The sequence below is a fragment of the Brassica napus genome, chromosome A5 (genome assembly GCF_020379485.1).
Source record: "Brassica napus cultivar Da-Ae chromosome A5, Da-Ae, whole genome shotgun sequence".
NCBI lineage: Eukaryota > Viridiplantae > Streptophyta > Magnoliopsida > Brassicales > Brassicaceae > Brassica > Brassica napus.
Window position 1 is genome coordinate 25,014,382 of NC_063438.1, and position 24,274 is coordinate 25,038,655.

General features: G+C 31.2%; 4 protein-coding genes across 5 annotated transcripts; all 4 read left to right on the forward strand.

The window, feature by feature from the left end:
* The first annotated feature begins 680 nt into the window (after positions 1-680).
* LOC106452407 (leucine-rich repeat protein FLOR 1-like) lies at positions 681-2,007 on the forward strand. Its single transcript, XM_013894514.3, has 2 exons — positions 681-1,344; positions 1,500-2,007. Exons 1-2 carry the CDS (start codon positions 711-713, stop codon positions 1,874-1,876), a joined length of 1,011 nt encoding a protein of 336 aa, XP_013749968.1. The 5' UTR covers positions 681-710; the 3' UTR covers positions 1,877-2,007.
* Positions 2,008-2,212: 205 nt separating this feature from the next.
* Positions 2,213-5,572, forward strand: LOC106345725 (nucleolar GTP-binding protein 1-like). The gene has a single exon (XM_013784890.2). It carries the CDS (start codon positions 3,217-3,219, stop codon positions 4,567-4,569), a length of 1,353 nt encoding a protein of 450 aa, XP_013640344.1. The 5' UTR covers positions 2,213-3,216; the 3' UTR covers positions 4,570-5,572.
* A 12,199-nt stretch (positions 5,573-17,771) lies between these two features.
* Positions 17,772-20,135, forward strand: LOC106452408 (zinc finger CCCH domain-containing protein 36). 2 transcript variants are annotated; one of them, XM_013894515.3, is made up of 3 exons: positions 17,772-18,027; positions 18,664-18,715; positions 19,234-20,135. In XM_013894515.3, the coding sequence occupies exons 1-3, from the start codon at positions 17,949-17,951 to the stop codon at positions 19,835-19,837; spliced, it is 735 nt and encodes a 244-aa protein (XP_013749969.1). In that variant the 5' UTR covers positions 17,772-17,948; the 3' UTR covers positions 19,838-20,135. The 2 variants fall into 2 exon arrangements, with proteins under 2 accessions (XP_013749969.1, XP_022568447.1); XM_022712726.2 differs by lacking the exon at positions 18,664-18,715 and having other exon boundaries at positions 17,800-18,027.
* Positions 20,136-20,973: 838 nt separating this feature from the next.
* On the forward strand, positions 20,974-23,719 carry LOC106452409 (omega-6 fatty acid desaturase, endoplasmic reticulum). Its single transcript, XM_013894516.1, is given in 3 exon segments — positions 20,974-21,239; positions 22,317-22,644; positions 22,647-23,719. Coding segments are annotated over 3 exon segments (1,410 nt in total). The 5' UTR covers positions 20,974-20,988; the 3' UTR covers positions 23,478-23,719.
* Positions 23,720-24,274: the final 555 nt, after the last annotated feature.

Genomic DNA, 24,274 nt, shown 5'->3' on the forward strand with positions numbered 1-24,274 from the left:
TATTATTGTTTTGTCTCGACACATGGTCACTATTACGTCCGTTGTTATATAATAAACATAGATTTGCTCAAAGAAAAACATAGATTTTAACACGTTTAAATTTATTTTTGAGAAGTGTCATATGTTTACTTAAATATTTTAGTATATACGACTCTTTTAGCTGCATTCATATGAAATGATTGAATTTCTAACGTAACTTTTCTCCATATTTTGAGAAGTGTCGTATGTTTACTTAAATATTTTAGTATATACGACTCTTTTGCATTAATTTTTCGAATGTTCAAAAATCTTGTTTACTCACATAACTTTTCTCCATATTTTAGTCTCACTCTCACTTTTTTTTTGTCTTCCATTTTTTCGCTATTTCAACTCAAGTTCCTCTTCAAAAATGATTTTTTCTGGAAGTCTGACCGAAAATCAAATATACTTGAATTATTGTACTTGCTATGCCATACACACATGACACATTGCGTTCGTGGAGGTGACCAATGCACGTACGGGTAAATGATTAAATCAAGAATCAAACATGTTTCAACAACATGCATAACTTTCAAAACTCAAAATAGTAAGATGCATTAATCACGTTTTTGCCGAGTTAAAACATTTAAAGAAAATTACAATGTACTTTTGGACAAGTTGTACAAATTCAGTAACATTACACAGCTGTGTTCCATTGAAAATCACTTTTATATAATAGCTTCCCTACATCCATGCGACAAAGTAACCCCACTCAAACCACAATGAAGCTCCTTCTTCATCTCTCTATCTTCTTCGCCATTCTCTTCATCTCTCTCCCATCCTCTTACAGCTGCAACTCAATCGAAAAAAATGCCCTCCTTCAAATCAAGAAATCGTTTAACAACCCTCGAAAATTCTCCTCATGGAATCCTCAGACCGACTGTTGTACTACCTGGAGCGGCGTCAAATGCACTAACGGCCGCGTCACAGACCTCTCTCTCTTTTCCAGCAAACGCTATGGTCAGATCCCTGACCAAATCGGCGACCTCCTTGAACTCCGTTCACTTTTTTTAACTTACTTGCCACATCTCACCGGAAACATACCACGTACCATCACCAAACTCAAGAACCTTGAGTACCTCATCTTAAGGCATAACAATCTCTCCGGTCTAATTCCTGATAACATCGGCGAGCTCAAAAGGCTAAGGTTCTTGGACCTTTCCTATAACCAGTTTACCGGTCCTATTCCCGGTTCGCTTTCCCAGATGCCGATGCTTGAGACCATTATAGTCGAACACAATAAGCTAACCGGTTCTATACCGAACTCATTCGGCTCCTTTGTAGGCGAAGTCCCTAATCTCTACTTGTCTAACAATAAGCTCTCAGGTAACCAATATAGTTTAATTTCCTAATTATAACTTTGTTAAAATGTTGGATCTATAACCGATTAAAGGGATTTTTTAAAATATTAATTATTTTTAATGAACTAGCACTAAATTATTATTATTATTATTTGATAGTTATTAACGTTGCCCTGGCAGGAAACATACCTGAGTCGTTGTCAAAGAATGACTTTAACGGAGTATTTCTGTCGAAAAACAGTTTCACAGGAGATGGTTCGATGTTTTTCGGACGGAACAAATCAACAGTATCATTGGATCTGTCGAGGAATATGTTTGAATTCGATCTCTCCAAGGTTCAGTTCGCTAGGGGCATAGTTGACTTGGATCTGAGCCATAACCGAATCTTCGGGAACCTTCCTAGGGAGCTGATCGAGCTACGCGGTCTGAAGCTTTTCAACGTTAGTCACAATCGTCTCTGTGGAAAAATCCCACGCGGTGGTCTCCTTCAGTCCTTTAAATCATATGTATTCGCTCACAACCGCTGCCTTTGCGGAACTCCTCTTAAGGCTTGTTAAACGTTATGAGAACAAATAATTAGATCTTATCTGTATGGTGATGAGGTGTTAATTATCACCGCGTATCAAATAAATTGTTGCTTTTAATAAACTAATGTTAAGAAATTGGTAATAAGAATGTTGTTGAGATGTTCCAAGTGTGGTCACTAGCGTTGATTAAGAACAAAAAACTATGATAAATTAATTATCTTCTAGCCTATCGCCGACATTGCGACCACTACACACGTGAAGAATATGTTGTATGTTCTAGTAACAATTTAAACTATCACCAAAAAATGTTGTTATCTTAATATGTTGAATCATCATGAGTTTCCGTTTATCTTAATATTGTTGTACATTGGAACTATACCAGAGATTGGAGACAGGGAGGCGGAAGCCAAGTTCCTTCTAGACATGCAACTAATCAGGACCCTAGTCCAACTTTCTCAGCTTCCCGGAGGAAACAGAAGACATTCCAATCTCTAAGTCTTCTCTTTTAGTCATTAGTGTGCTTTCTTCTGTTTATATCCGTTGTGTTGTTTCTTGATCAGCTGTCGGTGATATTCGTGCAGTATCATCCAATAGTCGTGTGGTACCTGGTGGCGTATCAGCAAATGAATCTGCTGAAGCTCTTATCGGAAGAAAAGTGTGGACAAAATGGCCTGAAGACAACAACTTTTATGAAGCAATTATAACCCAGTACAACGCAGTTGCGGTGCTATTTTTCTAGAAGTCTTCGAATGTATTGCATTTGTACACTAGTTAAAGTGTTTTGTAGTTTATTGACTTATTGTGTTTCTCACAGGGTCGGCATGCTTTGGTGTATGATATAAACGCAATGAATGATGTCTATTTTTTTTAATTATATCATATATATTTAATATTATTTTTATTTATTTTAAAGATCCAAATCCGGATCCGGATATCCGCCGGATATTACAATTTTTAGAAGGATATCCGACATCTGGATATCCGAAAACTCCGGATCCGGATAAAGATAGTAAGATTATGGATCCGCCGGATAAGGATTCCGATCCGGATACCTTAAAATTGCTTGGATACCCGATCCGTTCCGTCTCAGGCCTAGCTTTGACCCGTTTTTACTTTCTTTTTTTTTCCTTTTTTTAATTTGCTGAAGAAAGGAAAAAGTTTAATAATTTTAGCCAAATAAATAAGTAACGACATCAAAAAATTAAATCATATGAAAATAAATCAAATAATAACTAGAAATCTTTGTTTGTTCATAATAGATTTGCACTAATCCTACTTAGATCATCATCCTTAAGCAAGTTACAAGCTACCCCCTTTCGAATCTTCTTCCTTTCTCTCTCTCTATCTCTCTCAAAAACAAACAACAAACAATGCAATCTGATTTCAAACATATAAACGTTGTCCCCATCGGCAACGAGTTCTTCGACCACCTCAACCATTCCCGCGTTTCCGACAAGAGTCTCAAACTCAACCGTCTCCGAAAACTCTACACCCGCCACGTCACCAACACACACCTCACCTTCCGCAACAAACTCTCCACCATCCTCCACGACTTCCCTCCCCTCGACGACATCCACCCTCTCCACACTGATCTCCTCCGCTTCGTTCTCGACAAAGATCGTTACAGCTTCTCCCTAGGTCAAGTCAACACCGCCAAAGACTTGATCGCAAACATCGCTAACGACTACGCCAACCTTCTCGCGTTCGGTGGATCGGTTAAAGAGTGTAAAGCCTTGAAAGCGAGCGCTGTTACAGGGATGTTTAGCGTTGTCAACGAGATCACTCCTGGTTTGGCTTACCTCGAGCAGTTGAGGCAGCACATGATGAAGCTTCCTTTGGTTGATCCGGACGTGCCGACATTGTTGGTTTCTGGTTACCCTCATGCGGACAAGACTTGTTTTGTTAACGGAATCGTTGATTTTAGTGCAAAGTCTGTGGCTTTCGATGTGGGTTTTAGTGGTTATGAAGGTTCGATGAGGTGTCAGGTGATTGATGGGGTTTTGGATAAGCCTGTGTTTGGAGATTGCGATGTTGTTGTCGACGCTTTGGCTCGTCATCTTGGGGATGCTATTGTGTTGTTCTTTTTGGATGTTTCTGGTTCGTGTGGTTACAGCGTTGCGGATCAGGTTGTGTTTTTTCATAGCGTGAAGGCTGTGTTAGTGGACAGACCTTTGTTGATTGTTTGTGATGAGAGTGATTTGATGCAAGTGTCCGAAGAAGATTGGAGATTGATTGAAGAGATGACTGGTGGAGTGGGAGAAGAAGAAGAAGTGGGGTTTAAGATTAGTGATTTGAGGAGTGAGGAAGGTGTTATCTCTGTGAAGAATGTTGCTTGCGAGAGGCTGTTATATCAAAGAGAGAGACTTTGCTGCATTTCTCTGGAAGAAGCTAGGGTAATGAGGAACAAATACACCGTGGCTCATCAAGAGCTTGATGATCATCATGAAGTTTCAGACTTGTTTCTTGATCCAGACGTTTTGTTTAGGCTTGAGGAGCTGGAACACGAAGAAGGAATAAAGCAGTCTGAGGAAGAACAAGAAGAAGATGATGATGATGATGATTTTGTGATAGCTGAGGAGCGTTTTACCGAAGAGCATAAGTATCAACTTGTTGCCATTCGCAAGATACAACCCTTGAGGATATTAATAGCCTTTGGTTTTTGTATCCTTGTGGGGAATACTTATGGAACCGTTCAACAATGTCTCTCAACTCTAATTTTTTGAGTTAAAACTAATGTTGGTTTAACCCTCTACGGAATTAAGAATAATAAAATAATATTTTAAATTTAATATATATTTACAAAATTGGTTTATTTGCAATTGAAGATAATATTCATCTTCCGTATTTTTTGTTGTACTTGTTACAAAGTAACAAATAACATGTCTGTGAATTTTCTTTTTAATTGATGTATTTTTTTTTAAATTTATTTTTTGTTCCACTTTGTTATAAAAGTAAGTAAATAAAAATGCATAGAAATATAGGTTAAATTCAGTACATACATCGTTGATTATTTTTCCATCTTATATTTTTTCAAATATATTTCTAATTTTTTTTATTAGTTGGACCAAGATTCACGAGGAAAATTTGTTTATATTAGATATTTTTTTAACACTTGTTTGTATTTTAAAATGTTATTTTATATCTTATGTGTGACTCACAAAAATTTCTTATTTATATTGTTTTATATTAAAATTGTTTAATATTATGATATTTGGCATTAGTGTTGTTTCGTCAATTAAAATTCATAATAGGATTGTTGATATAGTTTTAAGAGCTTTGATGGGACTATTTTAATTTTGGAGGTGTAGGTATTTTTGTACATTTGTCTTATTTTAGATCACATAGTTTAATTTTACGATTATTGTCTTTTTCATATTATTTATATAGTGTCTGTTTTTTGGATTGTAAAAACGCAATTTATAATATGTATTTTAAACTAAACTATTTTTGTTGTATTTGATATATTTTGGTATTTTGTTTTCAAAGTGAATTTGATTTTTTTTAAATTATTTGATTGTGTATTTTCACTGATTATTGTTATCCGTTGTTTTATTTATGTATTAATCATTGATTAATGTTTTCCATAGTTGCTCTTTATTCTTTCTTAGATTAAATTTGATACCAAAAAATATTTATTAAGGTTCACATTTTTAACTTGGTTTGAAGAAACATCTTAAATAACGTAAATAAATCTTTTTTTTTGTTTTATGAAATTTTCTATTTATTCTTGAGTTTCTTTCCTTTTTACTATGTATTGTTGTGAAAATAATATATGTGGATAGATGATTGATGTAAAAAAATTTGGTTGAATTGAGAATAGAGTATTAATTATAAAATATATGGGTTATTTAATGTTCTGTTAATAGATTTGATCTAAATACCAAAAAATGAAAAATATGAGACGTTTTACTAATTTTGTAAAAATTTATAATGTGTGTCAATATTTGTCATATCCTTTGCTTATTTGACTTTAGAAGAGAGAAAAACCAACTTTATTATATTATATAGATATATCTGCGCGGTTCAAAAAACAAATATATATGTCATCTTTGTAAAGAAGTTGAATAATAAAAGTTCTTTTACCAAAATTCTGATCCATATAGTATTGTATATCAGTAACAAGTCAAACACTCTTACTAAGCATCATCATCTATACTTTAAAGAACAAGCCTAACTAAGGAAAACAAAAGGTAAACTATACCAAAATATTCTATCAGTAGTAATTACTAGACACCTAAGAGATGCACATGAGTGTGTTGACTTACAACTTAACTTGTGATACCAAAGTGTTAATGGCATAGTAGTAGTGTAAAGGAGTTGATTAGGTTGTGTCTCTGATTCAAACTACCTTGAGCAAGTGTTGTTCTTTGAAACCAAAACATGAATTATGTTACTTGGTTATTATTGCACAGGCTATTGCAACTGTTGTAATACGATATTGTGAATATAATTATTGTAATTGAGTATTAAATGTTTATTTACACCACATAAACGTGTTACAAATAAAATATATATTTAATGATAAAATTTAAAATGCCAACATACATATAATTTATATCAAATCAAACACCCAAATATATAAATATATATATTGAATATGTAAGAAACAATAAGATAATGGAAGACTGTAAATTTGAAACTAATTATTAAAAACATGTATTCAAATGTTTGCAAATGTAATCCTTAACAGTCACTAAAAGAACATTAGGCCTACCAACAATATATTCTTCATGACTTGGTAGTTGTTTATTGCAAAACGTTTTGCAATCTACTTCACAAGTTGTCGGATCTGGTTTTTCGGATACTTTCATGCACTGATTCAAGATGCAGTGTTTGACACATTTCTCAACATTGGCTGAAAGAGAAATTTGTGCCGAAAGCATCATTATACACATAGCTACTATCAAGGAAATAGTGCATGTTTTTTTCAAAATTTGAGTTTTCATACTTTATATATGATTACAGCAAATGTGAAATGTGTATTAGTTTAGTCTTTTTTAGATCATGAACAAGATGATTCTGATATTGTGTTAGTCTTGGTGAATTATATATAGTAAAGTACATGATGAGTATTTTTAGAAGTTTGTTTTAGTTTGGTTGTTGTTTCTTTTTTTAATATATATACATCGATTAAGCTGTGTGAAACTTACCTATATTTTGTTGTGTTAGCTATCTAACCAATTTTTGTTATAACAATAAAATATATATTTTTTGTTTGTGTGATTTTGATGAAACGTGAGATACCATTCTCTTATACATTTTAAATGTAAATTTATGTAGAGATTAAATTATTAGTTGTTAACTAAAATCTTAAGAAGCGTAAGTTATATTGTTTATTTATACTAAATTTGTAATTTTTTTGTTATATCATGTTATTCTTTAAACTGCTTTTAGTTTAAATTATTTTTTTATTATGTATTAATTGTTTGTTATGCTTTTTATCATTTTTTAAATTTCTCTAAACTTGATGTTGGTGACAAAGAAGTAAAATAAAGCTCTCTGAATTATTGTTTTTTTTTTATTAAATTAAAAACTATATTGTAAGATGATTTCCCTCTTTTTTATTTTTTTATTTATATTTTAATTTTAATTTTATTTATTTTGGATTGTATTATCATTAACTCGTTTATTGTTGTTTAAAATTTTCACAAATTAAATTTATATTATGTATTTTAACCTAAAATATTTTTTTGTATTTTTTTTTTGTATTTGGTTTTCAATGTGAATTTGATTTTTTTTTAAATTCGTTGATTGTGTATTATCATTGATTATTGTTTTCCATTGTTTCTTTTTATTTATGTATTAATTATTGATTATGTTTTTCCATAGTTTCTTTTTTTTTCTTTCTTAGATTAAATCTGGAACCGAAAAAAAAGAGTTTCTTGAGGTTAACCTTTTTAACTTGATTTGAGGAAACATCTTAAATAACCTAAATAATTCTTTTTTTATATAAAATTATCTATTTATCCTTGATTTTTTTTACTATGTATTTTTGCTAAAATAATATATGTGGATAGAATGATTGATGTAAAAAAATTGGTTGAATTGATAATAATGTACTCATTATAAATTATATAGGAAATTTAATGTTTTGTTAATAGATTTGATCTAAATACCAAAAAATGAAAATATGAGACAATTTATTCTTTTTTAAAAAAATTTATAATGCGTGTCAATATTTGGCATATCCTTCGCTTATTTGTCTTTAGATGAGAGAAAAATCAACTTTATTATAGTATATAGATATATCTCAGCAGTTCAAAAACAAATATATATATATCATCTTTGTAAAGAACTTGAATAATAAGAGTTCTTTTACCAAAATTTTGATCTATATAGTATTGTAGTTCAGTAACAACTCGACACTCTTACTAAGCATCATCTATACATTAAAGAACAAGCCTAAGGAAAACAAAAGGTGCACTATACCAAAATATTCTATCAGTAGTAATTACTCATACACCTGAAAGATGCACATGAGTGTGTTGACTTACAACTTAACTTGTAATACCAAAGTGTTAATGGCATAGTCGTAGTGTAAAGGAGTTGTTATGCTGTGTTTCTGATTCAAACTACCCTCAGCAAGTGTTCTTCTATAAAACCAAAACATGAATTATGTTACTTGGTTGTTATTGCGCTGGCTATTGCAACCGTTCTAATATGATTTTGTGTATATAATTATTAAAAATTGAGTATTAAATGTTTATTTACACCAATAAAAATTGTTACAAATAAAATATATATTTCATGATAACATTTAAAATGACAACATACATATAATTTATGTCAAGTCAAACACCCAAAAAAAAAAAAAATTGAATATGCAAGAAACAATAAGATAATGGAAGACTGTAAATTTGAAACTAATTATTAAAAACATGTATTCAAATGTTTGCAAATGTAATCCTTAACAGTCACTAAAAGAACATTAGGTCTACCAACAATATATTCTTCATGACTTGTTAGTTGTTTATTGCAAAACGTTTTGCAATCTACTTCACAAGTTGTCGGATCTGGTTTTCCTGATACTTTCATGCACTGATTCAAGATGCAATGTTTGACACATTTCTCAACATTGGCTGAAAGAGAAATTTGTGCCGAAAGCATCATTATACACATGGCTACTATCAAGAAAATAGTGCATGCTTTTTTCAAAATTTGTGTTTTCATACTGTATATATGATTACAACAAATGTGAAATGTGTATTAGTTTAGTCTTTTTTAGATCGTAAACAAAATGATTCTGATATTATGTTAGTCTTGGTGAATTATATAGTAAAGTAAATGATGAGTATTTTTAGAAGTTTGTTTTAGTTTGGTTGTTGTTTTTTTTTAGTGTATATACATCGATTAATTTGGGTGGAACTTACCTATATTTTGTTGTGCAAGCTATCTAACCAATTTTTGTTATAACAATAAAATATATCTTTTTTTATCAGCGGCAATAAGATATATTTTTGGGTAATTATTATAGTCATATTTAAAAATTTAAATGATATCATACTATTACATCAAAACTCTGTGATCTAAACACAAAAACTATTTTACTAAAATTTTCACATAATTCAAGTTATATTATGTATTTTAATTAAACTTTAGTTTTATCATGTGTTATGTGTTTACTTTTGGTTCCCAAATCTATTATGGTTTTCTATTTTTTGTAATTTTTTCAAATCTGAAATTTGTGACTTGAACAATTATATATCTTGTAAGAATTATATATATATATTTTTTACACTGACCTTCACCGCTTTGTTTTCGACAAAATAATTTAGTTTTTTCATAAATATACATTTAAAATGTGTAAGAGAATGGTATCTCACGTAAAACTATATCTAAGCGGTTCAAAAATTATATATATATATATATATATATATATATATATATATATATATATATATATATATATATATATATGTGTGTATATGTCATCTTTGCAAATGTGTAATAGTATATAAATATATATGAGCGGTTAATATATATGTATATGCCGTCTTTGTAAAGAAATTGAACAATAAGAGCTTTTTTATCAAAATTTGGTCTATATAGTATTGTATACCAGTAACAATTCGAACACTCTTACTAAACATCATCTACACATTAAAGAACAAGTCTAAGGAAAACAAAAGGTGAACTAAACCAAAATCTTATATTAATAGTAATTACTCAGCCACCTGACAAATGTACATGAGTGTTATGACTTACAACTTAACTTGTGAAACCAAAGTGTTAATGGCATAGTAGTAATGTAAAGGAGTTGGTTCTTTTGTGTCTCTGATTCAAACTACCCTGAATAAGTGTTGTTCTTTAAAACCAAAACATGAATTATTAACTTGGTTGTTATTGCGGTGGTTATTGCAATTGTTGTAATATGATTTTGTGAATATAATTATTGTAATTGAATATTAAATGTTTATTAAAACACACAAAAACTTGTTACAAATAAAATATACCTTTCATGATTACATTTAAAATGACAACATACATATAATTATGTCAGATCAAACACCCAAATATACAATATATAAATTTACAAATATAAGTGTAAATATATAAATATAAATATAAATATAAATATATATATATATATATATATATATATATATATATTTAATATGTAAGAAACAAGAAGATGATGGAAGACTGTAAATTTGAAACTAATTATTAAAAACATGTATTTAAATGTTTGCACACGTAATCCTTAAAAGCCTCGACAACACCACTATTTTTAGGTTTAGGAACAATATATTCTTCATGACTTGTTAGTTGTTTATTGCAAAACGTTTTGCAATCTATTTCACAAGTTGTTGGATCTGGTTTTATGGATACTTTCATGCACTGATTCAAGATGCAATGTTTGACACATTTCTCAACGTCGGTTGAAAGAGAAATTTGTGCCGAAAACATCATTATACATATAGCTACTATCATGAAAATAGTGCATGACTTTTTAAAATTTTGAGTTTTCATAATGTATATATGATTACAACAAATGTGAAATATGTATTAGTTTAGTCTTTTTTAGATCGTGAACAAGATGATTCTGAAATTATGTTAGTCTTGGTGAATTATATAGTAAAGTAAATGACGAGTATTTTTAGAAGTTTGTTTTAGTTTGGTTGTTTTTTTTTAATGTATATACATCGATTAATTTGGGTGGAACTTACCTATATTTTGTTGTGCAAGCTATCTAACCAATTTTTGTTATAACAATAAAATATATCTTTTTTTATCAGCGGCAATAAGATATATTTTTGGGTAATTGTTATAGTCATATTTAAAAATTTAAATGATATCATACTATTACATCAAAACTTTGTGATCTAAACACAAAAACTATTTTACTAAAATTTTCACATAATTCAAGTTATATTATGTATTTTAATTAAACTTTAGTTTTATCATGTGTTATGTGTTTACTTTTGGTTCCCAAATCTATTATGGTTTTCTATTTTTTGTAATTTTTTCAAATCTGAAATTTGTGACTTGAACAATTATATTTCTTGTAAGAATTATATATTTTTTTTACACTGACCTTCACCGCTTTGTTTTCGACAAAATAATTTAGTTTCTTCATAAATATACATTTAAAATGTGTAAGAGAATGGTATCTCACGTAAAACTATATCTAAGCGGTTCAAAAATAATATATATATATATATATATATATATATATATGTGTATATGTCATCTTTGCAAATGTGTAATAGTATGTAAATATATATGAGCAGTTAATATATATGTATATGCCGTCATTGTAAAGAAATTGAACAATAAGAGCTTTTTTATCAAAATTTGGTCTATATAGTATTGTATACCAGTAACAATTCGAACACTCTTACTAAACATCATCTACACATTAAAGAACAAGTCTAAGGAAAACAAAAGGTGAACTAAACCAAAATCTTATATTAATAGTAATTACTCAGCCACCTGACAAATGTACATGAGTGTTATGACTTACAACTTAACTTGTGAAACCAAAGTGTTAATGGCATAGTAGTAATGTAAAGGAGTTGGTTCTTTTGTGTCTCTGATTCAAACTACCCTGAATAACTGTTGTTCTTTAAAACCAAAAGGTGAACTAAACCAAAATCTTATATTAATAGTAATTACTCAGCCACCTGACAAATGTACATGAGTGTTATGACTTACAACTTAACTTGTGAAACCAAAGTGTTAATGGCATAGTAGTAATGTAAAGGAGTTGGTTCTTTTGTGTCTCTGATTCAAACTACCCTGAATAACTGTTGTTCTTTAAAACCAAAACATGAATTATTAACTTGGTTGTTATTGCGGTGGTTATTGCAATTGTTGTAATATGATTTTGTGAATATAATTATTGTAATTGAATATTAAATGTTTATTAAAACACACAAAAACTTGTTACAAATAAAATATACCTTTCATGATTACATTTAAAATGACAACATACATATAATTATGTTAGATCAAACACCCAAATATACAATATATAAATTTACAAATATAAGTGTAAATATATAAATATAAATATAAATATAAATATAAATATAAATATAAATATAAATATAAATATAAATATATATATAAATATAAATATAAATATAAATATAAATATAAATATAAATATATATATATATATATATATATATATATATTTAATATGTAAGAAACAAGAAGATGATGGAAGACTGTAAATTTGAAACTAATTATTAAAAACATGTATTTAAATGTTTGCACACGTAATCCTTAAAAGCCTCGACAACACCACTATTTTTAGGTTTAGGAACAATATATTCTTCATGACTTGTTAGTTGTTTATTGCAAAACGTTTTGCAATCTATTTCACAAGTTGTTGGATCTGGTTTTATGGATACTTTCATGCACTGATTCAAGATGCAATGTTTGACACATTTCTCAACGTCGGTTGAAAGAGAAATTTGTGCCGAAAACATCATTATACATATAGCTACTATCATGAAAATAGTGCATGACTTTTTAAAATTTTGAGTTTTCATAATGTATATATGATTACAACAAATGTGAAATATGTATTAGTTTAGTCTTTTTTAGATCGTGAACAAGATGATTCTGAAATTATGTTAGTCTTGGTGAATTATATAGTAAAGTAAATGACGAGTATTTTTAGAAGTTTGTTTTAGTTTGGTTGTTTTTTTTTAATGTATATACATCGATTAATTTGGGTGGAACTTACCTATATTTTGTTGTGCAAGCTATCTAACCAATTTTGTTATAACAATAAAATATATCTTTTTTTATCAGCGGCAATAAGATATATTTTTGGGTAATTGTTATAGTCATATTTAAAAATTTAAATGATATCATACTATTACATCAAAACTTTGTGATCTAAACACAAAAACTATTTTACTAAAATTTTCACATAATTCAAGTTATATTATGTATTTTAATTAAACTTTAGTTTTATCATGTGTTATGTGTTTACTTTTGGTTCCCAAATCTATTATGGTTTTCTATTTTTTGTAATTTTTTCAAATCTGAAATTTGTGACTTGAACAATTATATTTCTTGTAAGAATTATATTTTTTTTTTACACTGACCTTCACCGCTTTGTTTTCGACAAAATAATTTAGTTTCTTCATAAATATACATTTAAAATGTGTAAGAGAATGGTATCTCACGTAAAACTATATCTAAGCGGTTCAAAAATAATATATATATATATATATATATATATATATATATATATGTGTATATGTCATCTTTGCAAATGTGTAATAGTATGTAAATATATATGAGCAGTTAATATATATGTATATGCCGTCATTGTAAAGAAATTGAACAATAAGAGCTTTTTTATCAAAATTTGGTCTATATAGTATTGTATACCAGTAACAATTCGAACACTCTTACTAAACATCATCTACACATTAAAGAACAAGTCTAAGGAAAACAAAAGGTGAACTAAACCAAAATCTTATATTAATAGTAATTACTCAGCCACCTGACAAATGTACATGAGTGTTATGACTTACAACTTAACTTGTGAAACCAAAGTGTTAATGGCATAGTAGTAATGTAAAGGAGTTGGTTCTTTTGTGTCTCTGATTCAAACTACCCTGAATAACTGTTGTTCTTTAAAACCAAAAGGTGAACTAAACCAAAATCTTATATTAATAGTAATTACTCAGTCACCTGACAAATGTACATGAGTGTTATGACTTACAACTTAACTTGTGAAACCAAAGTGTTAATGGCATAGTAGTAATGTAAAGGAGTTGGTTCTTTTGTGTCTCTGATTCAAACTACCCTGAATAACTGTTGTTCTTTAAAACCAAAACATGAATTATTAACTTGGTTGTTATTGCGGTGGTTATTGCAATTGTTGTAATATGATTTTGTGAATATAATTATTGTAATTGAATATTAAATGTTTATTAAAACACACAAAAACTTGTTACAAATAAAATATACCTTTCATGATTACATTTAAAATGACAACATACATATAATTATGTTAGATCAAACACCCAAATATACAATATATAAATTTACAAATATAAGTGTAAATATATAAATATAAATATAAATATAAATATAAATATAAATATAAATATAAATATAAATATAAATATAAATATAAATATAAATATAAATATATATATATATATATATTTAATATGTAAGAAACAAGAAGAAGATGGAAGACTGTAAATTTGAAACTAATTATTAAAAACATGTATTTAAATGTTTGCACACGTAATCCTTAAAAGCCTCGACAACACCACTATTTTTAGTTTTAGGAACAATATATTCTTCATGACTTGTTAGTTGTTTATTGCAAAACGTTTTGCAATCTATTTCACAAGTTGTTGGATCTGGTTTTATGGATACTTTCATGCACTGATTCAAGATGCAATGTTTGACACATTTCTCAACGTCGGTTGAAAGAGAAATTTGTGCCGAAAACATCATTATACATATAGCTACTATCATGAAAATAGTGCATGAATTTTTAAAATTTTGAGTTTTCATAATGTATATATGATTAGAACAAATGTGAAATATGTATTAGTTTAGTCTTTTTTAGATCGTGAACAAGATGATTCTGAAATTATGTTAGTCTTGGTGAATTATATAGTAAAGTAAATGATGAGTATTTTTAGAAGTTTGTTTTAGTTTGGTTGTTATTTTTTTTAATGTAGATACATCGATTAATTTGGGTGGAACTTACCTATATTTTGTTGTGCAAGCTATCTAACCAATTTTTGTTATAACAATAAAATATATCTTTTTTTATCAGCGGCAATAAGATATATTTTTGGGTAATTATTATAGTCATATTTAAAAATTTAAATGATATCATACTATTACATCAAAACTTTGTGATCTAAACACAAAAACTATTTTACTAAAATTTTTACATAATTCAAGTTATATTATGTATTTTAATTTAACTTTAGTTTTATCATGTGTTATGTGTTTACTTTTGGTTCCCAAATCTATTATGGTTTTCTATTTTTTGTAATTTTTTCAAATCTGAAATTTGTGACTTGAACAATTATATGTCTTGTAAGAATTATATATATGTTTTTTTTACACTGACCTTCACCGCTTTGTTTTCGACAAAATAATTTAGTTTCTTCATAAATATACATTTAAAATGTGTAAGAGAAGGGTATCTCACGTAAAACTATATCTAAGCGGTTCAAAAATAATATATATATATATATATATATGTATATGTCCTCTTTGCAAATGTGTAATAGTATATAAATATATATGAGCGGTTAATATATATATATATATATATGCCGTCTTTGTAAAGAAACTGAACAATAAGAGCTTTTTTTTTATCAAAATTTGATCTATATAGTATTGTATACCAGTAACAACTCGAACACTCTTACTAAACATCATCTACACATTAAAGAACAAGTCTAAGGAAAACAAAAGGTGAACTAAACCAAAATCTTATATTAATAGTAATTACTCAGCCACCTGACAAATGTACATGAGTGTTTTGACTTACAACTTAACTTGTGAAACCAAAGTGTTAATGGCATAGTAGTAATGTAAAGGAGTTGGTTCTTTTGTGTCTCTGATTCAAACTACCCTGAATAAGTGTTGTTCTTTAAAACCAAAACATGAATTATTAACTTGGTTGTTATTGCGGTGGTTATTGCAATTGTTGTAATATGATTTTGTGAATATAATTATTGTAATTGAATATTAAATTTTTATTAAAACACACAAAAACTTGTTACAAATAAAATATATCTTTCATGATTACATTTAAAATGACAACATACATATAATTATGTCAGATCAAACACCCAAATATACAATATATAAATTTACAAATATAAGTGTAAATATATAAATATAAATATAAAAATATATATATATATATATATATATATTTAATATGTAAGAAACAAGAAGATGATGGAAGACTGTAAATTTGAAACTAATTATTAAAAACATGTATTTAAATGTTTGCACACGTAATCCTTAAAAGCCTCGACAACACCACTATTTTTAGTTTTATGAACAATATATTCTTCATGACTTGTTAGTTGTTTATTGCAAAATGTTTTGCAATCTATTTCACAAGTTGTTGGATCTGGTTTTATGGATACTTTCGTGCACTGGTTTAAGATGCAATGTTTGACACATTTCTCAACGTCGGTTGAAAGAGAAATTTGTGCCGAAAACATCATTATACATATAGCTACTATCATGAAAATAGTGCATGAATTTTTAAAATTTTGAGTTTTCATAATGTATATATGATTACAACAAATGTGAAATATGTATTAGTTTAGTCATTTTTAGATCGTGAACAAGATGATTCTGAAATTATGTTAGTCTTGGTGAATTATATAGTAAAGTAAATTATGGGTATTTTTAGAAATTTGTTTTAGCTTGTTTGTTGTTGTTTTTTAATGTATATACATCGATTAAGTTGTGTGGAACTTACCTATATTTTGTTGTGCTAGCTATCTAACCATTTTTTGTTATAACAATAAAATATATCCTTTTTTATCAGCAGCAATAAGATATATTTTTGGGTAATTATTATAGTTATATTTAAAAATTTAAATAATATCATACTATTATGTCAAAACTTTGTGATCTAAACACAAAAACTATTTTACTAAAATTTTCACATAATTCAAGTTATATTATGTATTTTTTTAATTAAACTTTAGTTTTATCATTTGTTATATGTTTTACTTTTGGTTCTCAATTTTAAAAATCTATTATGGTTTTCTATTTTTTTGTAATTTTTTCAAATTTGAAATTTGTGACTTGAACAATTATATTTCTTGTAAGATATATATATATATATATATATATATATATATATATATATACTGACTTTCACTGCTTCGTTTTCAACAAAATAATTTAGTTTCTACATAAATATACAGTAATTTTGTAAGATGATTTTCCTCTTTTAAATTTTTTTGGTTTGGTACCTAACCAAACCGACCCGGTGTCCGAAGTGCTTAGAGCTAAAAACCCATTCGGTATTTGCCTGGTCCCGTTACCGAACCGGACCCATTATTTCGGTTCGGTTTAAGGTGTGGACTCTGTTTTAAGTTAAAAACGTCCAGCCCTAAGGTAAATTATAAAACATTGGTTGTGTGTCTGTCTCCTCGGTATGGAAAACATAATAGAATCCGAACTTACTAGACCAGTACGCGATTTATTTTTCGTCTTACGTCGTAAGATGTCGAATAAGGAACAAGCAACGTCATTATACATGTTAACCGTATCAAAGGAATCGAAACAGCCTCATCTTGCGAATCCGGTTATCTTCCATCCTTTTTTCAGGACACTCCGGTTTACCTTTTTGTTTGTTCGATACGTCACTCCGGTTTAAATCGAATTTAAAAAAAAAAATCGGGAAGAGTTAGGAAAAAAAAGGAAAATCTCATCTCACCGGCTCACCCTCGACGACAAGACAACACCACCCTTAGGGTTAAAAAGGTTTATTTATCTTATTATTATTCTCTTCTCTCTACTCGTTCCTTCTCCCTTTAATCCCGATTTCGATTTGTCTTCTCCGATTCGCTCTCTAGACACTCACACAGTAGGGTTTCTAATTCGGATCTGTACACCTTTAGCCATGGATGCTCGTAAGAGGGGACGGCCTGAAGCTGGCTCATTCAACTCCAATGGCGGCGGATTCAAGAAGTCGAAGCAAGGTTAGCTCTTTCGCTATTCCTCTTACTTTGCTATCTCGAAAGAGTGTTATAGTTCTGTTGTGCTTCACTTGCTCTGTTAAAGGTTGAAACTTTAGATCTTAATTGATGGATGAATAGTTCCTTTGTTGTCAATTTGATTTGGGGTAGCGATGATTTCTTCAATTCGAGCTTCGTACTGTTTTTACTCAACAAAAGTTTTTGTTTTTAGTTATGAGATTCTCTAGGAAATTCAAGTTTGGATCTTTGCTGCAGTCTTTGATCTGATGCAAATCTAAAGTCCATTAATTTTTCAGTTTAATGATGGATGAGCTTTTGATAAGTGATCTTAAAGTTAATCAAGCTTATAGTTCTTTTAACTGTCTTTTGAGTTTGCTTTAGTTTAATCCCTCTTGTAACATATTATCACCATGCCCAAAGCTTGAGTTTGCTGTGATTGAATTAGCTTTTTTATGTGTTAGTTATTCATGTGGTAGTTGTTGGTAAATAATCCTGAAAATTCTAGAGTAGCAGCTTTGATTTAAGTGTGAAGTTACATATAGATGAGAATTTATGAATGATATGTATGATTCTAAAAGCAAATATTATTGAGCATCAGCAAAGTCTTAACTAAAGAAAAACACTTAATCTTTGGAACAGAGATGGAATCTGGTTTAGGAAGCAAATCGAAGCCATGCACAAAATTTTTCAGGTTATAATCCTTTTTCTTAACTAAATTAATATTCAAAATTGTTATTTATAGTCTGAGCTTCAAATTAACAACTAAAAATGTATATGCTAATGAAGTGATTAGCTCTTATTACAGGTATGTATTATTATTCATGCTGAACCAGTTAAAAAAAAGTTTCAATATAACAAATATGATATTCGATTATAAATTTAGAAATGTATTGAGCTCAACTGGTGATTATAGCGTAGAAAATCAATCCACACCTTTTGTTTGAGCTGTGGCAGTAGTTAAGATATGTGTTGTAGTTTTCTGTTTGGTGGTAAGATATTAGTTATTTTGTGTTTGTATCATCATGGTCATATAGTGTCTAGTAAGGTTGTTGCATTACTGAATACTGGTGAACATGTCCGTCGTAGACAAGCAGTTAGCATAGTTGCTATGTGCCAATTCTTCTGTGTTTCAACTGTTTGTTCTCTTGTGTCTTCTCAATGCCAATGGTTTTTAACTCTCTTGACATATTTATTATGCGTCTGTTGCAGCACTTCTGGCTGTCCTTTTGGTGAGAACTGCCATTTCTTGCACTTTGTTCCCGGAGGATACAATCCTGTATCACAGATGACAAACATGGGATCACCCATGTCTCAAGTTTCCAGAAACATGCAAGGATCTGGTGGTGGTGGTGGTGGAGGTCGGTTTTCGGGGAGAGGAGAGTCAGGGCCTGGCCATGTCTCTAGCTTTGGTGCCTCAGCCACAGCCAAGATCAGTGTGGATGCTTCCTTGGCAGGCGCAATCATTGGAAAAGGTGGAGTCTGTTCGAAACAGATATGTCGTCAGACAGGAGCAAAGCTATCGATCCAAGATCACGAGAGAGATCCCAACCTGAAGAACATTGAGCTTGAAGGAACATTCGAGCAGATAAACGAAGCGAGCGCAATGGTTAGAGAGCTGATTGGGAGGCTTAATTCCGCATCTAGGAGACCACCTGGTGGCGGTGGTGGCGGGGGTGGGCTTGGTTCTGAAGGGAAACCACATCCAGGAAGCAACTTCAAGACGAAGATGTGTGAGAGATTCTCTAAAGGAAGCTGTACATTTGGTGATAGATGTCACTTTGCTCACGGGGAAGCAGAGCTACGCAGGTCATGAATTGCGCCTAGAGTTACTGGTGAAACAAGTCTCTTTCATTTGTTGTGGTGATTCCTAATATCATCTTCTCCTACTTGTTTTTAGTTGTCTTTGTTTTTTGAAACTACAATGTTTAGTTTTCATTGTCAGTGTAAGTTTTCCCCATTTGGTGTTTTTTTAGAATCTAGTTTGAATTTGAGATGGGGCAAGCTTGATGAATGATTGGCAAAACAGTGGTTAGGATTTGTGTGCTGTCTCTACTTAATATTTCATGTTTTATCTACTTTATTTTGGTCAGCAAGTTGATGTGTTTCTCTGATGTGTGTGTGATTATCAGCTTAGATTATTTTGTGAGTATGCTAGACTGTATAACTAATCGTTGTCGATGTTATAGTTCTCTTATAATGTTTGATAGACTATATAACTAAAAATTCATGTTATTAATAGCCGTCGCTGATAGTAACAGCTGAATAAATGAAATGAAATCATGGTAGGTGATGATCTTTAAAGAATGTTAAAAATAATGTGTCGTTATAAGCGGTAATGCATAGAAAAACTCTAATCATCTTAACATAAGAGAGAGCGATAGCTTTAATAAAGTACTTAAATTAATTACTAGTCGGCAGTCGCTGCCTACTTGTGTACCACCTAAATTAATTTATTATAATATATGACGAATCTCCAAAGTACATCACACACACTCGGGGCTATTCACGTGATCTCAACCACAATGTCTGCAGATATTTTTTTAAGTTTTCTTCTCACATGGGAGAAGAAGAAGCCAAGCACGATCCTCCATCCTCAACTTTATAGCATTTTTTTCTTTTCTTTCCGGCTACCACTAACTTCTACAGTTCTACTTGTGAGTCGGCAAGGACGTTTCCTCATATTAAAGTAAAGACATCAAATACCATAATCTTAATGCTAATTAACGTAACGGATGAGTTCTATAACATAACCCAAACTAGTCTTTGTGAACATTAGGATTGGGTAAACCAATATTTACATTTTAAAAACAAAATACAAAAAGAAACGTGATAAACTTTATAAAAGCAATTATATGATCACGGCATCTTTTTCACTTTTCCGTAAATATATATAAGTGGTGTAAATATCAGATATTTGGAGTAGAAAAAAAAAAAAAGAAAAAAGAAATATGAAGAGAGGAAATAATGGAGGGGCCCACTTGTAAAAAAGAAAGAAAAGAGATGTCACTCAATCGTCTCACACGGGCCCCCGTCAATTTAAACGGCCTGCCTTCTGCCCAATCGCATCTTACCAGAACCAGAGAGATTCATTACCAAAGAGATAGAGAGAGAGAGAAAGAGAGGAGACAGAGAGAGAGTTTGAGGAGGAGCTTCTTCGTAGGGTTCATCGTTATTAACGTTAAATCTTCATCCCCCCCTACGTCAGCCAGCTCAAGGTCCCTTTCTTCTTCCATTTCTTCTCATTTTTACGTTGTTTTCAATCTTGGTCTGTTCTTTTCTTATCGCTTTTCTATTCTATCTATCATTTTTGCATTTCAGTCGATTTAATTCTAGATCTGTTAATATTTATTGCATTAAACTATAGATCTGGTCTTGATTCTCTGTTTTCATGTGTGAAATCTTGATGCTGTCTTTACCATTAATCTGATTATATTGTCTATACCGTGGAGAATATGAAATGTTGCATTTTCATTTGTCCGAATACAAACTGTTTGACTTTCAATCTTTTTTAATGATTTATTTTGATGGGTTGGTGGAGTTGAAAAATCACCATAGCAGTCTCACGTCCTGGTCTTAGAAATATCCTTCCTATTCAAAGTTATATATATTTGTTTACTTGTCTTAGATCTGGACCTGAGACATGTAAGTACCTATTTGTTGAATCTTTGGGTAAAAAACTTATGTCTCTGGGTAAAATTTGCTTGGAGATTTGACCGATTCCTATTGGCTCTTGATTCTGTAGTTACCTAATACATGAAAAAGTTTCATTTGGCCTATGCTCACTTCATGCTTACAAACTTTTCTTTGCAAATTAATTGGATTAGATGCTCCTTCATAGATTCAGATGCAATAGATTTGCATGAAGAAAATAATAGGATTCATGACAGTAAAAAAGATTGTATTTTTGTTTGTTTGTTTATGTTTAAAAGTCTATATGTTGACAATAGAGTTGCTCTCAACTGTTTCATTTAGCTTTTTGTTTTTGTCAAGTTGCTTATTCTTAGAGACATTGTGATTATGACTTGTCTTCTCTAACGTAGTTTAGTAATAAAAGACGAAAGAAATTGATATCCACAAGAAAGAGATGTAAGCTGTAACGTATCAAATCTCATTAATAACTAGTAGTATTCTCAACGCTATCGTTTATTTCTTTCTTTGGTTTGCCACTATATGCCGCTTCTCTCCTCTTTTGTCCCACGTACTATCCATTTTTTTGAAACTTTAATAACGTAACACTGAATATTAATTTGTTGGTTTTTTTAACTTTGAGTCTTTGCTTTTGGTTTATGCAGAAACATGGGTGCAGGTGGAAGAATGCAAGTGTCTCCTCCCTCCAAAAAGTCTGAAACCGACAACATCAAGCGCGTACCCTGCGAGACACCGCCCTTCACTGTCGGAGAACTCAAGAAAGCAATCCCACCGCACTGTTTCAAACGCTCGATCCCTCGCTCTTTCTCCTACCTCATCTGGGACATCATCATAGCCTCCTGCTTCTACTACGTCGCCACCACTTACTTCCCTCTCCTCCCTCACCCTCTCTCCTACTTCGCCTGGCCTCTCTACTGGGCCTGCCAGGGCTGCGTCCTAACCGGCGTCTGGGTCATAGCCCACGAGTGCGGCCACACCACGCCTTCAGCGACTACCAGTGGCTGGACGACACCGTCGGCCTCATCTTCCACTCCTTCCTCCTCGTCCCTTACTTCTCCTGGAAGTACAGTCATCGACGCCACCATTCCAACACTGGCTCCCTCGAGAGAGACGAAGTGTTTGTCCCCAAGAAGAAGTCAGACATCAAGTGGTACGGCAAGTACCTCAACAACCCTTTGGGACGCACCGTGATGTTAACGGTTCAGTTCACTCTCGGCTGGCCTTTGTACTTAGCCTTCAACGTCTCGGGGAGACCTTACGACGGCGGCTTCGCTTGCCATTTCCACCCCAACGCTCCCATCTACAACGACCGTGAGCGTCTCCAGATATACATCTCCGACGCTGGCATCCTCGCCGTCTGCTACGGTCTCTACCGCTACGCTGCTGTCCAAGGAGTTGCCTCGATGGTCTGCTTCTACGGAGTTCCTCTTCTGATTGTCAACGGGTTCTTAGTTTTGATCACTTACTTGCAGCACACGCATCCTTCCCTGCCTCACTATGACTCGTCTGAGTGGGATTGGTTGAGGGGAGCTTTGGCCACCGTTGACAGAGACTACGGAATCTTGAACAAGGTCTTCCACAATATCACGGACACGCACGTGGCGCATCACCTGTTCTCGACCATGCCGCATTATCATGCGATGGAAGCTACGAAGGCGATAAAGCCGATACTGGGAGAGTATTATCAGTTCGATGGGACGCCGGTGGTTAAGGCGATGTGGAGGGAGGCGAAGGAGTGTATCTATGTGGAACCGGACAGGCAAGGTGAGAAGAAAGGTGTGTTCTGGTACAACAATAAGTTATGAAGCAAAGAAGAAACTGAACCTTTCTCTTCTATGATTGTCTTTGTTTAAGAAGCTATGTTTCTGTTTCAATAATCTTAATTATCCATTTTGTTGTGTTTTCTGACATTTTGGCTAAAATTATGTGATGTTGGAAGTTAGTGTCTAAAATGTCTTGTGTCTGTATTGTTCTTCTTCTCATCGCTGTTATGTTTGGGATCGTTGAAATGTGACTTTCGGACTAGTGAACTCTTGTTCTCGAACTATCTTAATGTGGATCCCTGAACAGTGTAATGGCTTAGCTTCCTCTGAAACTACTATTATGTTCTAGTGAATCTTGACATAAAGCAACTTGTCGTTTCAAGACATACCAATGCTTTAAGAAAAATGTTTTACTCACCTGAAGTGAACCATAAATCTAATCTTCGTTACAGTTAAGTTAGTTTGAGTTATTGCGTTGTTTGGTTGGCAGATCACCTTTACTACTTATGTGGTTCAGTCTCTTTGTAAAAAACTCTATTCTTCTCTTTTAATTTGTAGAAACCTGTCAACGTAAGCCAAATTCATTTCTTCATCTTTATTTGCTTTCAGATTTGTGAGGGAACAAAAGAAATTAAGACAAATAAATCTTTTTTTTTCTCATTAATGGCAGAAACAACCAAAGAGAGTGTGACAACAAGAAACAATTGTAGTGAGGAAAAACCAAAGAAAAAAATTGTCTGAAACCAACTCGTTGAACATATAAAATAATACGAAACAATCTTTCATCCAACGGCGAGCGTAATCTTAGAAGCATTTCCTGTGGACTCCGATGGCCCTGA